The 21,095-nt window shown below is 44.7% G+C and overlaps 1 protein-coding gene across 1 annotated transcript in view; it reads right to left on the bottom strand.

Annotated features, from left to right (window-relative positions):
* Positions 1-21,095, bottom strand: part of LOC128327309 (potassium voltage-gated channel subfamily KQT member 1-like) — a 556,996-nt gene that overhangs the window by 247,867 nt on the left and 288,034 nt on the right. Inside the window, exon 14 of the mRNA XM_053255983.1 lies at positions 5,578-5,653. Coding sequence (XP_053111958.1) covers positions 5,578-5,653 — 76 coding nt within the window. The remainder of the gene's footprint in view (positions 1-5,577; positions 5,654-21,095) is intronic.

Genomic DNA, 21,095 nt, shown 5'->3' with positions numbered 1-21,095 from the left:
TCTGAACAGGAATTGCCTAATTAAGGGGAGGGGCTACAGTTCAGTGGTAGAGCACATGCTTTGCACTCAGAAGACTTAAAATCCCAGTCACTCAGTGGTACAGCTAGGTTATTGCAGAATCTGGACCTCATGGCCTTATGGACCGCCCCCCCACCCGCCCGTATACAGGTTTTTTTGCAAGGGAGGGAGGGAGGGAAAAAATAAAAGAAAGATGACTGAAAGGAATGGGGGAAAGAGACAGACAAATCGAAGGAAGCAAGGAAGGAAGGAGTGAGAGAAAGACAAGTTAAAGAAAGAAAAAGTGGAAGGAGAGAGGCAGAAAGAAAGGCAGAGAGAAAGAAAGAATCTGTACATCAGAGGCTTGAGAATCCTTGGAGGTACGTGAGGAGCACACTCACTCTCTCCCACCCACCCACCCATCCACACACCACACACCCATATTCATTCATTCATTCAATTTCTATACCACCCTTCTCAAAAATGGCCCATATGCACCCCACCCCACCCATGTTGGACTGGAGGAGCTTGCATGCTGGACAGGCCTTTTCAGGAGCAGCTAGAAAAGAGGCTAGAATAGGGCCAGAGCACACTTAGCTATCTTTGGCTCCTTCTATCAAACCTTCTCTCCAGGCTCCTGCACTCCCTTTCAGTTCTTAGCACAGACTAGATGCCCAAAGAACTCAGCCTGAAAAAGCTGAAGATACCTGAGCATGCTTCGCTCTAGCACTGAAAAGACCAGTGTGCCAGATCCTCCAATCAGCTGGAATGCTGTTGGAGAGAGGAAGAGATACCTGGTGGCACTGTCAGGGACCCTCACATATGAAGGAAGAGTGTAGGGCTCTGGACTTGGGCCCAAAGGTATGTACAAAAAGGCATCACAGCTGACACTTGCAGGTAAGAAACTAGGGGGGAAACCCTGTATGAAATCTGGGAAAGCAGCTGCCAGTCAATGTAGACAATCTTGAGTGAGATGAACCAATTATCTAACCCTGTATAAGCCAAATTCATCTATTCACCTATGCTAGATAATAAGGCTGTGCAGCCAAATTTCAGATTGGATCGGGTCACAATGAAGTTGTGATGGAAACACCATTTAACATCAGACTTCTTATACTTGGAGCTTGGAATTAGAATTTCATATTCATATATAAAAAGCTGTTTGGGCCTCACTAACTGACTGACTCACGCACTATGGTCGTTCACATGACCTTTGGGACTTGCCAGGGAGGGCTGGAAGGGGAAAGGCAGGATAGCACCTACCTTCCACCCAGACCATCTGGCATGGTCCCTGGATGCATGGGTCATGAACCCACATGACTAGTGCTTTTGTGAGCTGCACGGTGTTCTGGAGGCTGGGATAATGCAGCCCAGACCCAGATATCCCACAATGCTCATCACCACAACAAGCACTGTGCATTGAGGTATTCCACCATGAATCAGGTATTCTAGGCACCCAGCTCGGTGTCTGTTCAGGCTGAGTGCAGCTCAAGCATACACATGTCCCTGTATCTGGGTAAAAGGGTGCACCCATGCTCTTTTACCAGGTAAACGGGTAAAAATCCTGGGCTACCCAGGAGGGCACCACCTGATGGTGCATCGGGAAATGACTTGACTAGCAAGCCAGAGGTTGCCGGTTCAAATCTCCGCTAGTATGTCCCCAGACTATGGGAAACACCTATATTGGGCAGCAGTGATATAGGAAGATGCTGAAAAGGCATCATCTCATACTGTGCAGGAGATGGCAATGGAAAACCCCTCCTCTGTTCTACCAAAGACAACCACAGGGCTCTGTGGTTGCCAGGGGTTGACACCAACTCGACGGCATACTTTACCGAGGAGGGCAGCACCGGGATCAGCCTCAATCCCAGTGCTTCACATGAGCAGCCCTGCTCAGGTAGGACTGCCCAAGCCTGGTAGGGCTGCTTGTGTGGACACCCTCAATGGCTCACATGAAACTCCCAGGCCACACCACGAAATATATAAACATGCCATTTTAATGGGTAGGTTCCAGACCACACCCAGACTACCTCCCCTGCCCCCCCCAACCAAACAAGCAAACAAACCACAAACCCCTGGAAAAATGCATTAATGTCATGGAAAATTAGAAGAAAACTCATCCATTGGAAAGCATGGGGAATGAAACCTCATAGAGCTAGCAAAAGACTGGAGTCACAGTGAAATAAGATGTTAATATGCTTGCAAACTGCAAGCCATTTTACTAGTATGTATGTGTGTATGTGTGTATATATATATGTGTGTGTATGTGTGTGTGTATACACACACACACACACACACACACACACACCTGCCTGGGTATCATTCACCCAGAGGCGCTCTTACCCCTGGACTTCGGGTCCAAAGTCCAGGGCCTCCACAGCCCCAGGGCCCCCCAAATCCTATTTAGTCTGTACCAGATGTTGTGGTCACCCGGTGGATCATGATTATGCTTAATTTCTAGGGGAGGGGGACCTCCAAAGGCCTTTAGATCCAGGCTCCAAAATTACCTAGGTGCCTCTCTGCATTCATTCATTCATTCATTTCCCAGAAAAAGCATAAAAATTCTCCCATTGGAAAAACATGGGAAATGTTGCCTTCTGACAAACTTTGGCAGTTTTCTTGGGTACTTTTACAGACAGGAAGTCCTGACTTTCACAGAATGATGAAGAAACAAACAAGCTATATTGTTTAAGTTAACTGGATTTCTATCTGTGTCGGATTTCCATGAAACTCGCTTAAGACATTGAAAAACACGGAAAAACATTGCACTAGATATCTTCATTCATCTATCTCATTCAGTCTCCTATAATTTGTCTTTTTAGGGGTTCTTACCAACAAGTTACATGCTCAAAACAAAGCAGCTCTTCTGGTCATCAACTAGCATGGAGTGAAGGGAGAGTATATTGTCATTTTGTGGTACAGGAGGAATGCAAGCCTCTGTGTGTGTGTGTGTGTGTGTGTGTGTGTGTGTGTGTGTGTGTGAGAGAGAGAGAGAGAGAGAGAGAGAGAGAGAGAGAGAGAGAGAGAGAGTGACTCACAACCATGAAAGAGAGAAACATGCCATTTTCGCAGGTAGGTTCCAGACCTCGCCAAACTACAATAGAACACAAAAATCTTGGAAGAATGGATTTGCTGGAAAATGCAGAAAAACACTTCCCTTGGGAAAGCTTAAGTGATGGAGATATAAATAAATTATTCTAAATACATACACTCTTCTGAATATCAACTAGCAACAAGTGACAGGAGAGTGTATGATCATTTTGTGGTGCAGGAGGAATGCTTGCAAATGCTAGCCTGTTTTACTAGTATATGTGCATGCGCATGCACACACACTCAGGATTCTATTTTTGAACAAGTACACAACTTTATACATATTTTCTCTTTCTCTAAAATGCAAAGTTTACTTTAAAAAATAAACCACATTTTAAAAAGAACAAGAGAGGAAGGAGACAGAAAAGTAGATTACTTGGGACAAAAGGAGGGAGGGGCAATCAGACATAGGGCAAGAATTTCAGGGCAACCATGACTAGGAAAGTATAAGATGGGGACAGGATGAATGGAAGGTGTACCACATGTATGATTCTAGTTGATCGTACAATTGCTGTGTTTGTTTAAGGCTGAAAAGCTAAACTTGGATCTGAATGCCATAATTTTGTAGAATGCACCATTGACCATCACAGCTGCTGCAGTTGCAGCCCAGCTCGTCCTGGCTCGGGAGATATCTCTGGGAAAGGAAGCTCCATTCAGAATCAGATTAAGGGCAAAACTAAATGATACACAGTATGTGAGATGGGGGCCTGTATTTTTAAATGGAAAGAGCAGTCATGTAGAGGCCTAGTCAGAATCAGAATGTAATAGGGGAAGGGAACTTTAACCTTTTGCCCCTGCCATGATCCCAGTCCAGATCAGGCCCTTTCACAGCTGCTCTTTGCCCCATGAGGAAAGCTTCCATTCATGCCTATGGGGACTTCCCTCCTGTGCCAGAGGAGTGCCAAGGGACACTCTGGTCCAGAATTGGGACTCTGCAGAGAGAAGAGTTAAAACCACTGTGGAGTCTCCGAATAGTGAGGCGTGCCCTTTAATATTAAGCAAAGGCTGACTGTGAGGAAAGTAGAGGATATAATGACAAAGCTGGAAACCGTTCCCCTCCCCACTGTAGAGAAGGGGGATTCTAGATGAAGGGCTTGCCTTTTGCTAGTTTATGGGTTGTACTGATCTGCAAAGTGTGTTTTTTAAAATTTAAAAAACTACATTGGTGATTGGGTTTTAGTTGTAAAAAGAGAGGCAGCATATAAGTAAGGTAACAATATCTCACTGCTTATCCTCAACTTTCAGGGTTTCATCCTGGAAATCATCTTCTCAAGATTTCCAAGGGAATGACTAAAATCCTGGGCTGAGGGGAGTGGAAACAAAAGGTATTAAGGTATTTTCTGCTTGGCTTGATGAGAACTTTTGCTACTAGATCTGCTCCTATCTTCATCAGGCAACACATAGCGCCTTCAGGAATGACCAATTTCTGCTGCCAACCAGGGGTCATTCCTTGCCCCACCAGGCTTTATTGGGCTCCACCCTTTAGACCTCAAGCTCCATCTCTTGAGTTCCAGTGGACTGGGGAAGTTTATATGTAAGTGTAAGCAGAAAAAAGGACATTGTGTGCCAGTTGCACTAGTATACATAGTGTTCATCACAGCAATTTGCAACTTAAGACCTCTGATCTTGTAGGAATAAACATAAGCTTTACAAATGGTCCAGATCTTTAAATGTTCAGTAATGCCAGAAGTTCTGGGTAACCAATCAAGGTATTGTATGCACAATCTAGAGCTATTTGCTGTTCAGATAGCGTGGTGTGTGGACAGGGTTTTTTGTGGGGGTGGGGGTATGAGGTGGCAGATTTCTCCTCAAGTTTTTTTCTGTTACGTATGATATGAAGCATACGCATATCATACGCAGAATGCGGCAGCCAGATTGGTCTCTGGGGCAACCCAGAGAGACCATATTATGCCTGTTTTGAAACAGTTACACTGGCTGCCGATATGTTTCTGGGCAAAATACAAAGTGCTGGTTATTACCTTTAAAGCCCTGAACGGCTTAGGTTTGAGTTATCTAAGAGAGCACCTTCTTCTACATGATCCCCACCACACGTTAAGGTCATCTGAGGAGGTCCGTCTCCAGTTGCCACTGGTTCATCTGGTGGTGACGCAGGGGCAGGCCTTCTCTGTAGCTGCTCCTGGGCTGTGGAATGCACTCCCGGCAGAAATTTGTAATTTGAGATCAATGCTGTCCTTCAGGAGAGCCCTAAAACATATCCGTTTGGCCTGGCCTTCCAGGGTTTTAAATGATTGTCTAATTGTTTTAAATTATTTTAAATCATTGCCCTGATTTCCAGGGTTTTTAGCTGTTTAATTGGTTTTATTGTGTTTTAATAGTTTGATTTTAATTGTTAAATTGTTTTAATTGTTTTTATCATGTTGTAAACTGCCCTGAGCCATTTTGGGAAGGGTGGTATACAAATCAAATCAAACCAAATCAATAAATAAATGATATAATCTAATTGGCTGTGTTGCTATGGACATACATTACCTGGAATTTCTTCCGGGCAACAAAATACTGCATTCTCCTTATGACTTTGACAGCTGTTTGGTGAGCTTCTGTTAGCCTGTAAAATGAACCAAGCATGTATATTTAAAAAAAATTACAGAGCATACTTTCCTTTTATTGATTTATTGATGATTTATTTGTTACATTCCTATACCACCCCAAACAAAAAAGTCCCTGGGCAGTTCACAATCTAAAAACCATCAAAACATTGACACAATTTAAACAATTAAAAAAAATACAAATAAAAATGCTAAAACCCAAAGCTTTAAAACTATAAATGAAAAGCCTGGCTAAACAGGTATGTTTTCAGGTCCTTCTTAAAAACATTCAGAAAAGGGGAAACTCTAATTTCGTTAGGAAGCATGTTCCAGAGTCCTGGGGCATCTCTAGAAAAAGCCTGGTTTCGAGTCGCCACCAGCCAAGCCAGTGGCAACCGTAACCGGTCCTCCTTAGGTGATCTTAATAGGTGGCAGGGTTGATTAAGAAGAAGGCATTGAGGCTGTTCTCAGGAATGGGGGCAACCGGGCTAAGGGAGCACAGCCTGGTTTTCCACCATCATGATAACTACTGGGCTCACAGGCGGGTCCAGTGGTTCCCCGGCGGCTAGCTCACCTACCAACCCCTCCCCTTAAACGAGATTAATGGAGTGAGTGCTCCATCAACCTTGTTTTGTTGTTCGTATGTCACGGTCGTACACCTCCGCATCACAGCAACACATGAGTAGACCCCCCTTCTGACCTTGGGGGTCTCGCCAGAATGCCCCATGCACTCGCACGGGGCATCCTGGGACTTCTGGGGGCTGGGCAACCCCCGATCCCCGCCACTCCTACAAGTTCCATGATAAGAGCCAGTGGTCATGTGGGCGGCCGATCTGGAGAAGAGGCAGTGATCGTCTGCAGGGAGGTAAGTGTTTTCGGGCTTCCTCTCCACAGAAGGGGTCGTCTCCTGCAAGGATCGTGAGGATCACTTCATTCTCTTAAATACCTTGGCTCCAAGCCATTTAGGGCTTTATAGGTAATGGATCCAAGCCATTTAGGGCTTTATAGGTTATTTATTTAATATATCTCTGTGTAAACCACCCTGAGCCATTTTTGGAAGGGTGGTATAGAAATCAAATACATACATACATACATACATACCAGCACTTTGTATTTCACCCAGAAACTTATTGGCAGCCAGTGTAGTTCTTTTTAAATGGGCATAATATGATCTCTTTGGGCAACCCTGGAGACCAACCAGGCTGCTGCATTCTGTACTAACTGCAATTTCTGAACTACATACAAAGGCAGCACAATGTAGAGCACATTGCAGTAGTCAAGTTTGGATGTCACCAGCATATGCACCACTGTTTTAAGGTCATTTATCTCCAGAAATGCACGGAGCTGGTGAATCAGCTGAAGCTGATAGAAAGTACTCCTGGCCACTGCCTCAACCTGAGAAATCAGGGAGAGGTTTGGGTCCAGAAGTACTCCCAGACTACTTACCTGCTTTTTCCAGGGGAGTGCAACTTCTCCCAGAACAAGCAGATCTAACCCACTTCCTAAGTCTTGACCTTCCACAATAAGTACCTTTGTCTTGCTTGATTCAGTCTCAAATTGTTCTCCCTCATCCAGCCCATTACCACCTCCAAACAGGCATTTAGGGAAGTTAGGCCATTTCCTGATAGTTGACATGGAGAAATAGATTTGGGTGTCATCAGCATATTGATAACACCCTGCACCAAATCTCCTCATGATCTCTCACAGCGGTTTCATGTAGATGTTAAAAAGCATTGCAGACAGTATGGAGCCTTTTGGGACTCCACACCAGAGCTCTTATTTTGAAGAGCAACAGTCTCCAAGTGACACCATCTGGAACCTATCTGAGAGATAGGAGCAGAATCACTGCAAAGCTGTGCCTCCCACTCCCAACTCTTTCAGGCACCCCAGAAGGATACCACGGTTGATAGTATCGAAAGCCACCAAGAGATCCAAAAGGATAAACAGAGTCACACTCCTCTTGTCAATTCCTAATGGGAGATCATCCAACAGACCGACCAAAACTGTTTCAACCGCATTCTTCACTACAAATTGACAATAGTGTATTAGGCATGTGTGTCCTTTTGGATATTGGTGCGTTGCCTTCTTATACCAGTTTAGTAAAGTACTCCCAAAATTTCTGATATATTGATAAAGTTTTATTTACAGCTAATATAAGCCAAAAATAAACAGAACTGAGCATCCCGTACGTACAGCAGGACAGACAAGCTCAAGTACATGTAACTGAAACAACAGCCTGCTCTTCCTCTGTCTATGCTTGCCTCCATTTCCCTCCCTTTCACTATTGTCTCTAAGGCTGATCCAAAACACCTCACCCATTTTCTCATATCTGAAATGTACTAGGAACAAAGATCACAGCATAAACTTTCTAGGATGCTGCGCAGTACATCTAGCCCTCAAAGTGCTTTTCTTAAAGCTCCTTTACAAGAACCTCCTGATTTGCACAGAAATCATCAGTACCAAGACTTACATAAATGGAGGGAGGGAGAAATTTATCTTAGCTTCTCGGGGAAGCTGTCTCCCTGCTTTGATGAGTGGAGACCAGTGGAGTAACGGGGGGAAACGGCGCCCAGGGCAAGCTCTGCCCCTGCAATTGCACCCTCCCCGGCCCCCCCAGGCCCCCACATACCTGCGCCGCTGCCCCCTGAGCGCGGCGTTGGCAGGCGGCAGCAGATTGCGCAGCATTGGCGGGCTGCGGCGGATCACCGAGCGCGGTGGCGGTGGCGGCGGATCGCAGAGTGCGGCGGTGGTGGGCGGCGATCCCGCCGAGTGCGGCGGCGGATCGCCGAGTGCAGCAGAGCAACGCTGAGGCCTGCTGTCTAGTTGGGAAGAGACGCCAGGCCAGACGGCAGGCCTCGGCGTCGCTCTGCTGCACTCGGCGATTCGGCGATCCGCCGCCACCGCCGCGCTCGGCGATCCGCCACCACCGCCGCGCTCGGCAATCTGCCACTGCCGTGTGATCCGGGGGGGGGGGTCGGGGAGGGCATGCCACTTTTTGGCACCCCCCCACGTGACCCACCAGAGTGGCGCCCAGGGCACGTGCCCTGCCTGCCCCCCTATTGTTACGCCCCTGGTGCAGACTCATCATGTTGTCCTAACGACTGAGCATTGTAAGGGGGAGCTAAGCACCCAGGTGATTGTATAAGCTGACAGTCTTAGAACTAGCTGGAGTGGACTCCAGTGACCTGAATGAGTTTTGTAGAAACATCCTGCAGTTCAGAGTCCACTCCAGCTAGTTCTAAGACTGTCAGCTGATACAATCACCTGGGTGGATACAATCACCTGGGTGAGTTCTGGTGAATGCAACTCCTATTCTCTCCACCATATGTTCAGGTGGTGAACATGGGGGTCAATTTCAGCAATTTCTTAGGCAGGCCTGAAAAACTCTTAAGAAATGTCTGTCTACTGGCAGCCTCCATATATTTTCCAAATCTCCCTGAGACTGACACTAAATCATAACCAGTGTGATCACGGTCACTTTTGGAGGCACAGAATAAACCATATGCTTTAATTAATATGCATAAATACTATTTATTTATTTATTTATTTATTCACACAGTCAGACAGGTGTTATTGACTGGTTTGTTTTATCCAGACATTGAGTCCTTCCCAAGGACCTGGGGTGGCTGAATTTTATTATCAATGTTGTTGCTGTTATTATAGATATCGTCGCAGAATATAGGCTGTTCCCAGTAAAGTTGCTTTTTGTAATTGGCCGATGGTGATTTCTGTGGCCGCTATGGTGTTGAGGTGCTCTTCAAGGTGTTTTGGAATTGCACCTAGGGCGCCAATTACCGCTGGGATTATTTGGGTCTTTTTCTGCCACAGCCTTTCAGTTTCAATTTGTAGATCTTTGTATTTGGTGATTTTTTCCATTTCTTTTTCTTCTATTCTGCTATCCCCTGGTATTGCTATGTCGATTATTCTGACTTGTTTTTCTTTCTTCTCAACTACAGTTATCTCTGGTGTATTGTGTGGCAGATGTTTGTCTGTTTGTAGTCGGAAGTCCCATAATATTTTTGCATCTTCATTTTCTTCCACTTTTTCAATTTTATGGTCCCACCAATTTTTGGCTACAGGTAGCTTGTATTTTTTGCAGATGTTCCAGTGTATCATCCCTGCTACCTTGTCATGGCTTTGTTTGTAGTCAGTCTGTGTGATCTTTTTACAACAGCTGATTAGGTGGTCCACTGTTTCATCTGCTTCTTTACAAAGGCGGCACTTGCTGTTTGTTGTGGATTTTTCGACTTTTGCTCTTATTGCATTTGTTCTTAGTGCCTGTTCTTGTGCAGCCAGTATTAAACCCTCTGTTTCTTTCTTCAAGTTGCCATTCTTAAGCCATTGCCAGGTCTTGGTGATGTCTGATTTTCCGCTTATATTGTGCAAATATTGACCATGCAAGTGGCTTATTTTTCCATTTTTCTACTCGGTTCTTGACTTGTTCTTTCTTGTAGGCCTGCTTTGTTCCATTGGTGTTGAATAATTACTCGTTATTGACCATTTGAAGTGCATCTTCTTCACTGTCCTTGATATATTCTTCAAGGCCTCTTTTCTCCTCCTCTACTGTTTGATGGACTTGCAGCATTCCTCTTCCACCTGAGCTGCGAGGGAGGTATAGCCTATCTATATCACTGCGGGGGTGCAGAACATGATTGATGGTCATTATTTTCCTGGTCTTACGATCTAGCGTCTCTAGCTCTGCCTGGGTCCAGTCTATTATTCTTGCAGTGTATCTGATAACAGGTATAGCCCAGGTGTTTATGGCTTGTATGGTGTTCCCACCATTGAGTTTGGACTTTAGATTTTTTCTAACTCTCCTGATCTATTCACTTCCAATTTTTCTTTTAACTTCAGTGTGTGCAATGTTATCAGCCTGGAGAATGCCCAAGTATTTGTAATGTTCTTTCTCTTCCAGGTTCTTGATGTTGCTTCCATTGGGCAGTTCTATTCCTTCTGTTTTTGTTATTTTTCCTCTGTTCATTATTAATCCAGCACACTTGTCTAGTCCAAACTCCATTGCTATATTGCTACTGAATATACGGACAGTGTTTAGTAGTGATTCGATTTCTGACTGGGACTTTCCATACAACTTCAGATCATCCATGTACAGCAGATGGTTGATTTTACTGGATGTTTTAGATGTTTGGTATCCGAGGCCTGTTTTGTTTAGTATTTGTGAAAGTGGAGTCATGGCGATTACAAACAACAGAGAGGATAGTGAGTCCCCTTGGAAAATACCTCTTCTAATGCTAACCTGTCCAAGTACTCCATATGCTCATTGTTTTTTATAAATATCTGAATGTTTTTGCTGACACCAGTTGTTTCTAAACATTTTAGTATCCATTTGTGAGGCAATGAGTCGAAGGCTCTCTTGTAGTCAATCCATGCAACACTTAGATTTGTTTTTCTTCTCTTGCAATTTTCTAAAATCATTTTGTCAATCAGCAGCTGGTCTTTTGTGCCTCTGGTGTTCGGGCAATTTCCTTTCTGTTCAACTGGAAGCTGTTTGTTAGTTAATAAGTGTTGCATCACTTCATCTGCTATTATTCCAGTTAATAATTTGAACATGGTTGGCAGGCAGGTTATTGGTCTATAATTACTTGGAACTGCACCTTTTGCTAGGTCTTTCATGATGAGATGAGTTTTCCCAGTTGTTAGCCATTGTTCAATATCACCTCGCCAAAGTAGTGTCTCGCTGGGGTTTGTTGTTGTTATTTTATATGCATATAAATATGCATATGCATAATTTTCTTTTTAAAAAGACAACCCCTAGCTACCACCATTGAACAGTGATGAGCTCCCCCAAAGAACTTTACAATACCCCCCCCCCAGTTTAGCACCTTCAAACTCTTTAGCACCTTCAGATTTGATTGTGCTGTTGTAAACTGTGCTGTTTGGCCTGTTTTGGGAGTACAGTCCCCCCACAAACATTTGAGAGGTTCCTCTCATCTTTTCCTGAACTCCCTCTTGCCATCCCTATAACCCATATGCTATTCCACCCTCCATAATCAATATGTAACCCATTGAATCCCACCCCCAAATCATTTTCTCCCCCTCAAGAATGTTCTTCCCTCCGACTAAGTTTTAAGTAAAGAATTGCTCCTCAGGCTTTCTCTCTGTCTGCACTCTTGACCTGTTTCATCCCCAAATCCTTCAACAACCTGATATGATGTGATGTATTTATTGCCTAACTAAAGGTAAGGCCTTTGCAAATCAGAATCAACAACAGAGCCACACGCCACAACAGCCAATCAATCTAATTAAATGTTAGGTTGTAGACAACAAAAAGGCATTAATAAAATTGCAAGAAATAAAACTACATTCCATTTGACATTATTTAAAACTCATTTTTCTGGGTCTCAGTATACTTAATGCCTTAGCAAATAAAGAGTCCCTATATGTAACTTATAGATTATGATCTGATAATAGAAAACATTCCATCTTTGCTGAAGATACAAATTTCTTATGCATAGAACATTCCAACAAACATTTCTCATGGGGTTCAATATATAGGGAGCAAAGAAGATCTTCTATTTAGTGAATAAGATTTTCTGTTTGGTTCAAGCCACAAACACACATATGCCATTCCAGGGGAATACTTCTATACCAACTCTGCACTGTGGCAGAAGGCACTGTATGCATTTGCATTTCTGTGAAAGCTTTTCTTTGTGGTCTCAAAAGTTGGCAGATCTCAGATTATCTCCTTTAAAACATGGGAACATCATCGCCAGTCTTGAAAAGTGTATGGTGACTGTACCATGATTAGCATTTTGTGTATACATTTTGGTTCTAATCTGCCATTTGTCCACAATGTTCAGTGCTTTCATGATTATTTCAATGCTGATCAATAAATTCTGTATATAGTATCCTCACATCTCAATAGTTAATTTTTTGAAAAGCTTTCTGTAAATGGATCCCTGGTGTTCCTGGATGAAGAGTCAAGATGTATATTAAGAACTTATTTTGTCTATTTTCATATTCCTGAATGATGACATTGTCAGTACCCCATAATTCCACTCCTTATACAAAACTAGATGGCACCTTTGCCAGGAATAATTTAAGCACCACTTCAACTAATTGGCCACCTTTGCCAAAAATAAAGTTTTAATATTACACCTACAGATCTCAGGGCCATAGATAGAGGAGTTTCCTCCTGCACTGCTTAATTAGGATTAACTGAAAGAAATAAACCCAAATACTGGCATGTTTTAACTTGAGTCAGTTTATATCTCCTGGTTCTTTCCCCAAATATTAACATTTTAGTTTTGCTGTAGTTTATCTTAAGATTTTCCATTTGGCATTGGGTGGCTAGTAGGGATATGCAAACCTGTTCAGGAGTTAGCAGTTTTGGTTCAGGGGTTCAATAGTTCTGGAGTCGAACCAACCACCCCCCAAGTATGGGGGGTTCATGGACTGAAAATGCTTGTAATTTTTTTTAACCTTGTACTCCCCTGGAGTTCCTGGAGGTGGCAGCGGGGTCTGTGGAGGTTCCCCCTCCCCCACCAGCCTTTTAAATCACCCCCTCACCCCCATCAGGCAGTCTTCAGCCGGTTTTTGGGCTTCACCCAGGCAGAGGCCATGTGCACAGGCACCCAGCCCCCAACATGGCCACCGGGCTGCTGGGTGAAGGCCAAAAGCTGGCCGAAGAGCACCCAAATGGGGGAAGGGGGTGATTTAGAAGGCTGGTGGGGGGAGAGGAAACCTCTGCGGACCCCCCCCCCAACACCGGTTCCAGGAATTCCCCCAAGGGGAGTACAAGGTAAAAAAAATATTTTTTTCCAATTTTCAGCCACACACTCCACCCCCAACCAAACCAAATGGGGGGGGGGGTTCGAGGGGGTGCCTGACCGAACTGGCCCAGTTGGGTTCAAGGCTGGTTCGGCCTCGAACCGAATCGGGCCAGCCGGTTTAGTGCACATCACTAGTGGCTAGGCAATGTAAAAGGGTTTTAAGGCTTCTATGCAGCAATGACATCAACACCATATCATCCACGTACATAAGAACAATTAAGGAAGTATTAGTGGTGGCAGCTGCTTCTCAGGGCTGGGGGCGGGGGCTCAGGGAAGGGAAGGAAGTTAGTGGTAACCATAGACAAGGCAGGTCTAACCCTAAGTGGAAGGCCATGGTTGTCTCCAATCTGTAAAGTAGTTTATTTGTCTCAACCAAAATCTCCATTATTCAAACCAGCACTTGGCAGCTGGCTATTTAGTGCTAATTTAGTGCTAAATCTGTCATTTAAATCTAATTTAGTGCTAAATCTGCCTCTTGGTTGGCTGTGAGTAAAGGAATCATGCCCTTTGACTGGTTAATTGTAGGTGTCAGTGTGGAAAGTAGCAATGCCCCCCGCTCTCAGGTCCCCATGCCTCTTCTTCCCCTCAGTAGCTCCATCCCTTCTTCTTTCAGCATTGCCACCATTTCTACCCCTCCTTACAATCTCAGCCCTCTCCTCCCCTCTCCATGCAGGGCCAGGCTGAGAAAACCAACTGAAATGAGGGTTGGAGTCTTGAGGACCTATTTGCAGGTAACATCTGCATACATATAAGTTTCACAGCACTTGAAAATATCACAGTGTATTTGCCCACACTTAGGACCCACTACTTTCCTTTCTTCTTATAAAGACGCACATACATACTTTTAAAAAGCAAGCCTTATTTCTCCCTTTTTCACAATATAAACATTTCTGGGATATGCCCTTGGTCTGCACACAACCCTATGCACACAAGCCCCAATGAATTCATTAAGGGTTTACTTGGAATTTCCTGAAGTTCTAGGCAACATTTACTTGAGGGTATCCTTTATCAGATTTCAAAATTAATTTTCTGAGATTAAGCCTTATAAATCCAAAGAATTTATGCTGAGAACCTCTCCTTTGAATACTACTATCACTCACCCTACTACACACACACACAAAGGTAAAACACAAAATAACCAACCAACCAGGGGCGTAGCTATAATTGAGCGAAAGGGTTCAAAGAACACGGGCCCCCAGCTCCTGAGGGCCCTCCTGCTTCACCGCTCCCTATTTTCTTCACTATCTCCCTCATTTTGGGGGCCTGCCAGAGAGAGGGATGAACTCAGGCCCTCTCTACCCTAGCTACGCCTCTGCAACCAACACACAAAACCTGGCATAAGAACTATAGAGTGGTGGAGCAACTTGACTATTTTGGACTGGACTGGCTTTCAAGCTGTGCCTGTTAGGTTGTCCCTAAACAGAAGGCATACTCAGAATTCGTAAAAAAATAAACACAAATATTTCTGCTTTAAAGACACACATTTCAGGAAGGATAACTTTCAACTTGTCCAATTTGTAATTTCAATTAAAATGCCTTGTTTTATATGGAAACAAGAAAAAGAAACGGGGTCCACAGAATGAGGAAGCGAGAACAACAACAAAAACCTGTGGACAAAGAAAATGATAAATATAAACTGGAATATATATATATATATATATATATATATATATATATATATATATCCTCTCTAATAAAACGCTTGGTGTCCGTCCGTGGACGGACACCAAGCGTGCGTTCGTGCCTCGACTGTTCTGCGCGTGCGCGGAGCGCACACGCAGAACAGAGCAAGGGACAAACGCACGAAAGCACCCGGCAGGACCCGGCGACCATCTTGGGCGGCCAGAAGCGGCCGCCCCAACGAAGCCGGGAAAGCGGGGGAGGCGGAGACTGACGGCATTACTGGCGGCAAAGGACCGAGTGGCAGGAGCCGCCATACATCGAGAGTGGCCAGAAAGGGCCGCCCCAGGAAGCCGGGAATGCGGGGAAGGAGGAGAGCATTAGCGGCGGCAGGACAATCCAGCCAGAAGCGCCCACCCCGAAATAGTACAGCGGCCAGCACACACAACAGAGAACGGGGCGGCAGAACGAGGCGGCGGCGAAGCCGCCAACGAGGACTGCCGCGCCACCCGAAACCCGCCAAAAAGCCACATGCCAACTTCCCCGCATTCCCCCCCCCAAAAGCCACCTAAAACACCCTACCACATTGCGCCGCCCCCACCTATCACACTCCCACCCAACCAGCTGACCAAACCCAACTTACCCACTGCAGCCCACGGCAATCATCCAAAAAAAACCACAAAAAAACGGAGCTCAGCAAAACAGCTCCTCCCAGTGGAAAGCCTCTGCTCAGACTGCCAGCATGGACGTGAGGAACGCCTATTGCGTCACTTGAGTCCATTACAGCAGTCTGGGAAGCAGCCTAGCATAGAGAGGAGCTCCTTTCGCAAGCTCCTCTCTTCTAAAGAATCCCCCTCACAAACAACCAACACAAAAGTTGCATTAAGCACTACACCAACACACAGTTACACAAAGCACAACATACAGCCCAAACACAACAATAAAGAAATAAAAATACAGCAACGGCTGTAAAAAAAAACCAGAAAGAAAAAGAGAGAAAGAGAAAAGGGGGGGGGGGAAGGAACACACAGAAACACACACACATACACACACACACACACACACACACATACACAAAGTCAAGGGAAAGCTAGCGCCCGTTATTATAACGGGCTTAAAAATACTAGTATATATATAAAAGATAACCAGCTATCAGCACACATAACAACAAGTGAACACATCTGGCATCAGCAACATCTTCTTGAGCACATCAGCTCTTCCTTCTGGATTTGAGAATTTGTCATTCATTTTGTATGTACTTTTTTCATTCCCATATTTGAAGACATCTTGAACCTCGTTTGGGCATCTGCACATTTTGTTTTTGTATTTTTCATTTGCATGTCACAATTTCATATGGTATTATGTTAATGTATGCTTATATATGTGTTACAGATTTGTTCACTTGTTATGTGTGCTGATAGCTGATTATCTATCTATCTATCTATCTATCTATCTATCTATCTATCTATCTATCTAATTCCAGTTTATTTTTATCATTTTCTTTGTCCACAGGTTTTTGTTGTTGTTCTAGCTTCTTGTTTTATATGGAAGTACTCCTTCTCTTTCACTCTCAAGAGACAAGAGTAAGAGAAAGAAAAGGGAATTGGCAACAGGCTTTGCTTAAAGTCCCATAAGAAGTTGTGTGTGTGTGTTCATTTGCTTAACTATCCAGGGGAATTGCCAGCCCACCATTGCGCACCCACCCCCACACTAATTCTCTAGATCTCTGAGTGTTGCCAAGATTTGCGAGTGGTATTATTTAAAAGAAAAGGCAAGAACTCCCAGCAAATGCTGTAGAAATCCAATGCCTTCTGAAGGCTTGGTTGGGGTGGTGAGTGAGGAGAAAAGGGCTGGCTTCCCTCTGGAGAAGAGGAGGCTGGAGAAAGGTAGCACAGGCCCCTACCTTTTCTGAAGTCCATTTGCTTGTAGACTGAATGTTCCCATTTTGCACAAAGATCTCCAAAAGGTCTACTCAGCCAACCTAGAAGGATCCTGGGAAATCAGATGACTGGGCAGGCCTGGTTTATGGCTACTGGTCAGAATAGGTGCCTGTAAACTATTCTGACTTCAGATTGGTTGGGGACAGGGCTAGCCCCTGCCCGCTCTTCGGGGAAAAGAAATCAAGGCACATTCTGATTGATACTGAGGCACTATATGTGTAATTTGGGTAGTGACAAAGTATGGTAATTACTTCATTGGGGGGAAAGGGATCCCAATGAACACCCTAAGAGGGAGGAAATGGTTTTACAAATAATTTAGAAAAAAAACCCAAGAGCCAGCACCATCTCCTGGCATGCAGTGGAAATGCAAGAGCAACGTTCAAGCAAGAGAGAGACATGGAGAGTAGGGATGTGCAATTCAGATTTTTGGTGTTTCAGCTCGGACCTGAGCCAAAACACCCCCGTTCTGTTCTGTGGCCGAATATGGCCCTCCGGAATCACCCCCCGATTCGGTTCGGACCCAAATTTATTTGGGTCTGAATCCAAATTTATTTGGGGCAAAAAAGCAGGTCCCAGGGGCAAAATAGTGGGGTGGGGTGGTAGTGCCCAATGGGTGGAGGCTACCACCCAAATTTGAGGGGGAGTGGTCAAAGGGCTGATTTTTGGTGAATATTTGAAGTTTTAGTGTCTTTGGGGCAGATAGGGGGCATAATGTGGGATCTGGGTCAAAAGAGTGGGGTGGGGTGGTAGTGCCTAATGGGTGGAGGTTACCACCCCAATTGCAGAGGGATTGGGCAAAGGGCTGATTTTTGGTGAATTTCTGAAGTTTACGCGTCTTTAAGGTTTTCCCCAATGAAGGGTGTATTGCTTCATGTCGGGGGGAAAGGGGTGTCCTAGTGCCGGGTGGGGTTGGTGGTAGTGCCGGGTAGGGGCAAGGAAGCTACCTGAATTTTTTCAAAGGATTTGGGCAGAGGGCTGATTTTTGGCGAATTGTTGAAGTTCATGCGTCTTTAAGGTTTTCCCTCATAAGTTATAATGGAGCTTTCAGCAGCCCCATAAGTGTACTTGGGGGGTGCTGGGGTGGCCCAAAGAGAGTGGTGGTGTAGTGCACATAGGGTGCCAACCACCCCCATGGGTTTCTAACCCATGGGGTACAGGGTTCTGTTGTTTCAGAGGTTTTCTGAGTGTGGATTCTATGATAGCAAATTAGAGTGGATTCATGGTGTCTCATTGAAAATCTCATAAACTTCAGAAATTCACCAAAATTCAGCCCTCTGCCCAATCCCTCTGCAATTGGGGTGGTAACCTCCACCCATTAGGCACTACCACCCCACCCCACTATTTTGCCCCTGGCACCCGAAATTCGAGCAGACGTCACATCCAACCTTTTTGCATTGAAGTCAATGGGATGCAAAAAGGCGGGAAATTCAAATAGACGTCATAGCTCAAAACGGGTGGGGGGGGGGAGAAGGCAAAAAATGGAGGTCCAAATCACCCGAATTTTCGGGCCCGAAATTTGGGTGATTCGGCTCGTGCCTGAAATTTCTCGGATCTTTTCGTGGGTGATTCGGTTCAGCCCCGAATCACCTGAAATTTGCTGTTTCGGGCACAGATCGTTCTGTGCCCGAAACGTTTTGCACATCCCTAATGGAGAGAGGAAGAGATGGTATGTTTGATGAGAGAATAGGCCTCCTCTGGAAGTAAATAAGTACATAAGGAATCTTATTATTTCCTACTACTGGGGAACATGTAGTAGCTGGACCATGATATTCTACCAAATAATTGACAACGAGGTTGAAAAGTATTGGTGCTAAAAAGCACCCAGCTTCAATACTATGATGTTGAACTCTCCTCTGACAATAGACTCTTACTCCCTATTCTTATCTAACGATCCTAGTACAATCTCTGAATTACAGATACCAAGCCTGATTAAACATTTAAAGTGTTCTATAAAGGCCATGTATAAATGCTTGGAGTGAGTTTTCGTATATTTAGTGACCAGGTGATATATAGTATAACAATGAGCAATAATTGAGTAGCTGCTCCTAAAACCTGCTTGTTCTTCATTCAAAATTTGATTTGTAGAAAGCTAATCATTTAGTTTTTTCAGGAGTAGGCCAGCATAAACTTAAATGGGATATCCAATATCTAGATTATAGTTTGTTATTTTTTTAATAAATAGATTAGATCACACTAATGTATTTATATACATTAACAACTTAGCTAAAACAGAGGACCTTTCGTTTATAGAGTCTTTACTTATTTGTGGTTGTAATGTCTTTACTTATTTATTAGCCTTTTTATCTGGTCAACTTTAGCTTATTTCCATAAGGATAGCACAATGCCTCCATGTGAGAGGAATCTTAGACCTCCAAATATCTTATTAAAGTCGTACATCCACTCCTTATTTGGAATTTGGGTTTCAACATTGGCCGTCATCTCTGCCATAGATGAAAGCAACTCCCAACATTTCTTTTCATCTCTATCTGAATAGGGCTACATTAGTTAAATAAAAACATGTACTTGTGTACATAACTCTGTATACTCGTACAACATAATGAGGCGCTTCACACGACATTCTGTGGACTTAGCCCGCTCTCCCTGCAGACGAGCAGCCACTCGTAGCTGGGCGGCCAGATCGGCTGCCCACATGGCTGCCAGCTCTATCACAGAGCCAGCGGGGGGCTACGGGGATCAGAGGCCACGTGGCTCCTGGGAGTCCTAAGACACCCCACGCGTGCATGTGGAGCATCCTGGAGAGACCCCTGGGCCCGGGAGTCTCCTCATGTCTTGCTGTGGCGTGGAGCTGTGCGGCGGCAGCACACAAGCAACCAAACGGGGTCAGTGGAGCCCTAGCTCTGCTAACCTCATTTAAGAGGAGGGGTATTTTAGGTGGTTTGCTGCCGGGATTTCCGTGGCAGCAGATGACCAGGAGAAATCGGGCTAGGCCCCCTTAGCCTGATTTCTCCTGGTCGTGTGAATAGCTTCAATATCTGAATAGGGCTATTGACCAAAACTGATACCTTAAACCTAAATGCCTTGTTAGTACCAAAAAACCTCTTCAGACTTCTATAAGGAAATATATATTAGCTTTTAGCAAATTTATCCCAAATTTTTGCGAGGGCCTTCCCAGCTCAATTTATTTGTCACTCAACTAAAGTACTGAAACAGCTGTTGGCTACTGTTCCCACAAAATAGTCATAGAATCCTCTACTATGTTGTTGGGTACAAGCTTATAAAATAAATTTATAAATACAAATAATAAATGAATCTGTATTTCACTTCAAAAACATTTTTAAGCCATCTTTAACATCACGTACCAGTGAAGTACATCATGAATTATAGACAAAAAAGCCTATTAACCAGTCAGCTTTTTAAGCATGCAAGCTAATTAAACCTGTCAGCTTAAAAATCTACAGTGCACAGAGAGCAAGTACATTTCCACAGAGAACCAATATAGGCAGATTATGTAGTATCTTCCTTAATGGTCACTCTGTGTTATTTACTAACAGTAATTATTCTAGGCAACTGTTCTCAGGCGCAGCCTAACCCAGGCTAAGGATGCCCAGCCTGGGTTAGGCTGTGCATGAGAACTGCTGGGATAGGGCCTGATCCTGGCGGGCCAGTGTCATCTAGTCCGGCTTCTTCGCCTGGCTGCAAGCCGAGGTTTAGGGAGCAAGCACTCCCTAAACACAGGCTGCTTGCTCATGTGTGAGCCGGACTGCTTCCAGACCAGCTGCACACAGAGATGGGTGCCTAGAGCGCTCATCTCTTGGGGGAATCCCCCAATTCATCATGTGTGTTGCATGGTGCATCGTGGGATTCGTGGAGGCCATGATAACGAGTCCTGGCCTCTGTTTACCTGCGCTGCTGGAGCAGCATGGAGATTGATCCACGTTGCTCCCAGCAGTGCTGGTCATCTGGAAGCGTGGTCCATGCTCCCACAAGCAAGCCATTGCTTGATCTGGGGGGAAGGTAAGCTTCGCCTCCACCCACCTGCACATTCATGTGAACGACCGCTAGGGCTTTTTAAAAAGGAACATTTGCAATTGCATAGTGGCATGTAATTGTAATTCATGTGCATAGCATGCACCATTACAATACCCCTTGCT

This window comes from Hemicordylus capensis, chromosome 5 (genome assembly GCF_027244095.1).
Source record: "Hemicordylus capensis ecotype Gifberg chromosome 5, rHemCap1.1.pri, whole genome shotgun sequence".
Classification (NCBI taxonomy): domain Eukaryota; kingdom Metazoa; phylum Chordata; class Lepidosauria; order Squamata; family Cordylidae; genus Hemicordylus; species Hemicordylus capensis.
The sequence above is the reverse complement of the archived record's forward strand: the minus strand, read 5'-3'. Positions and strand labels throughout refer to the sequence as shown.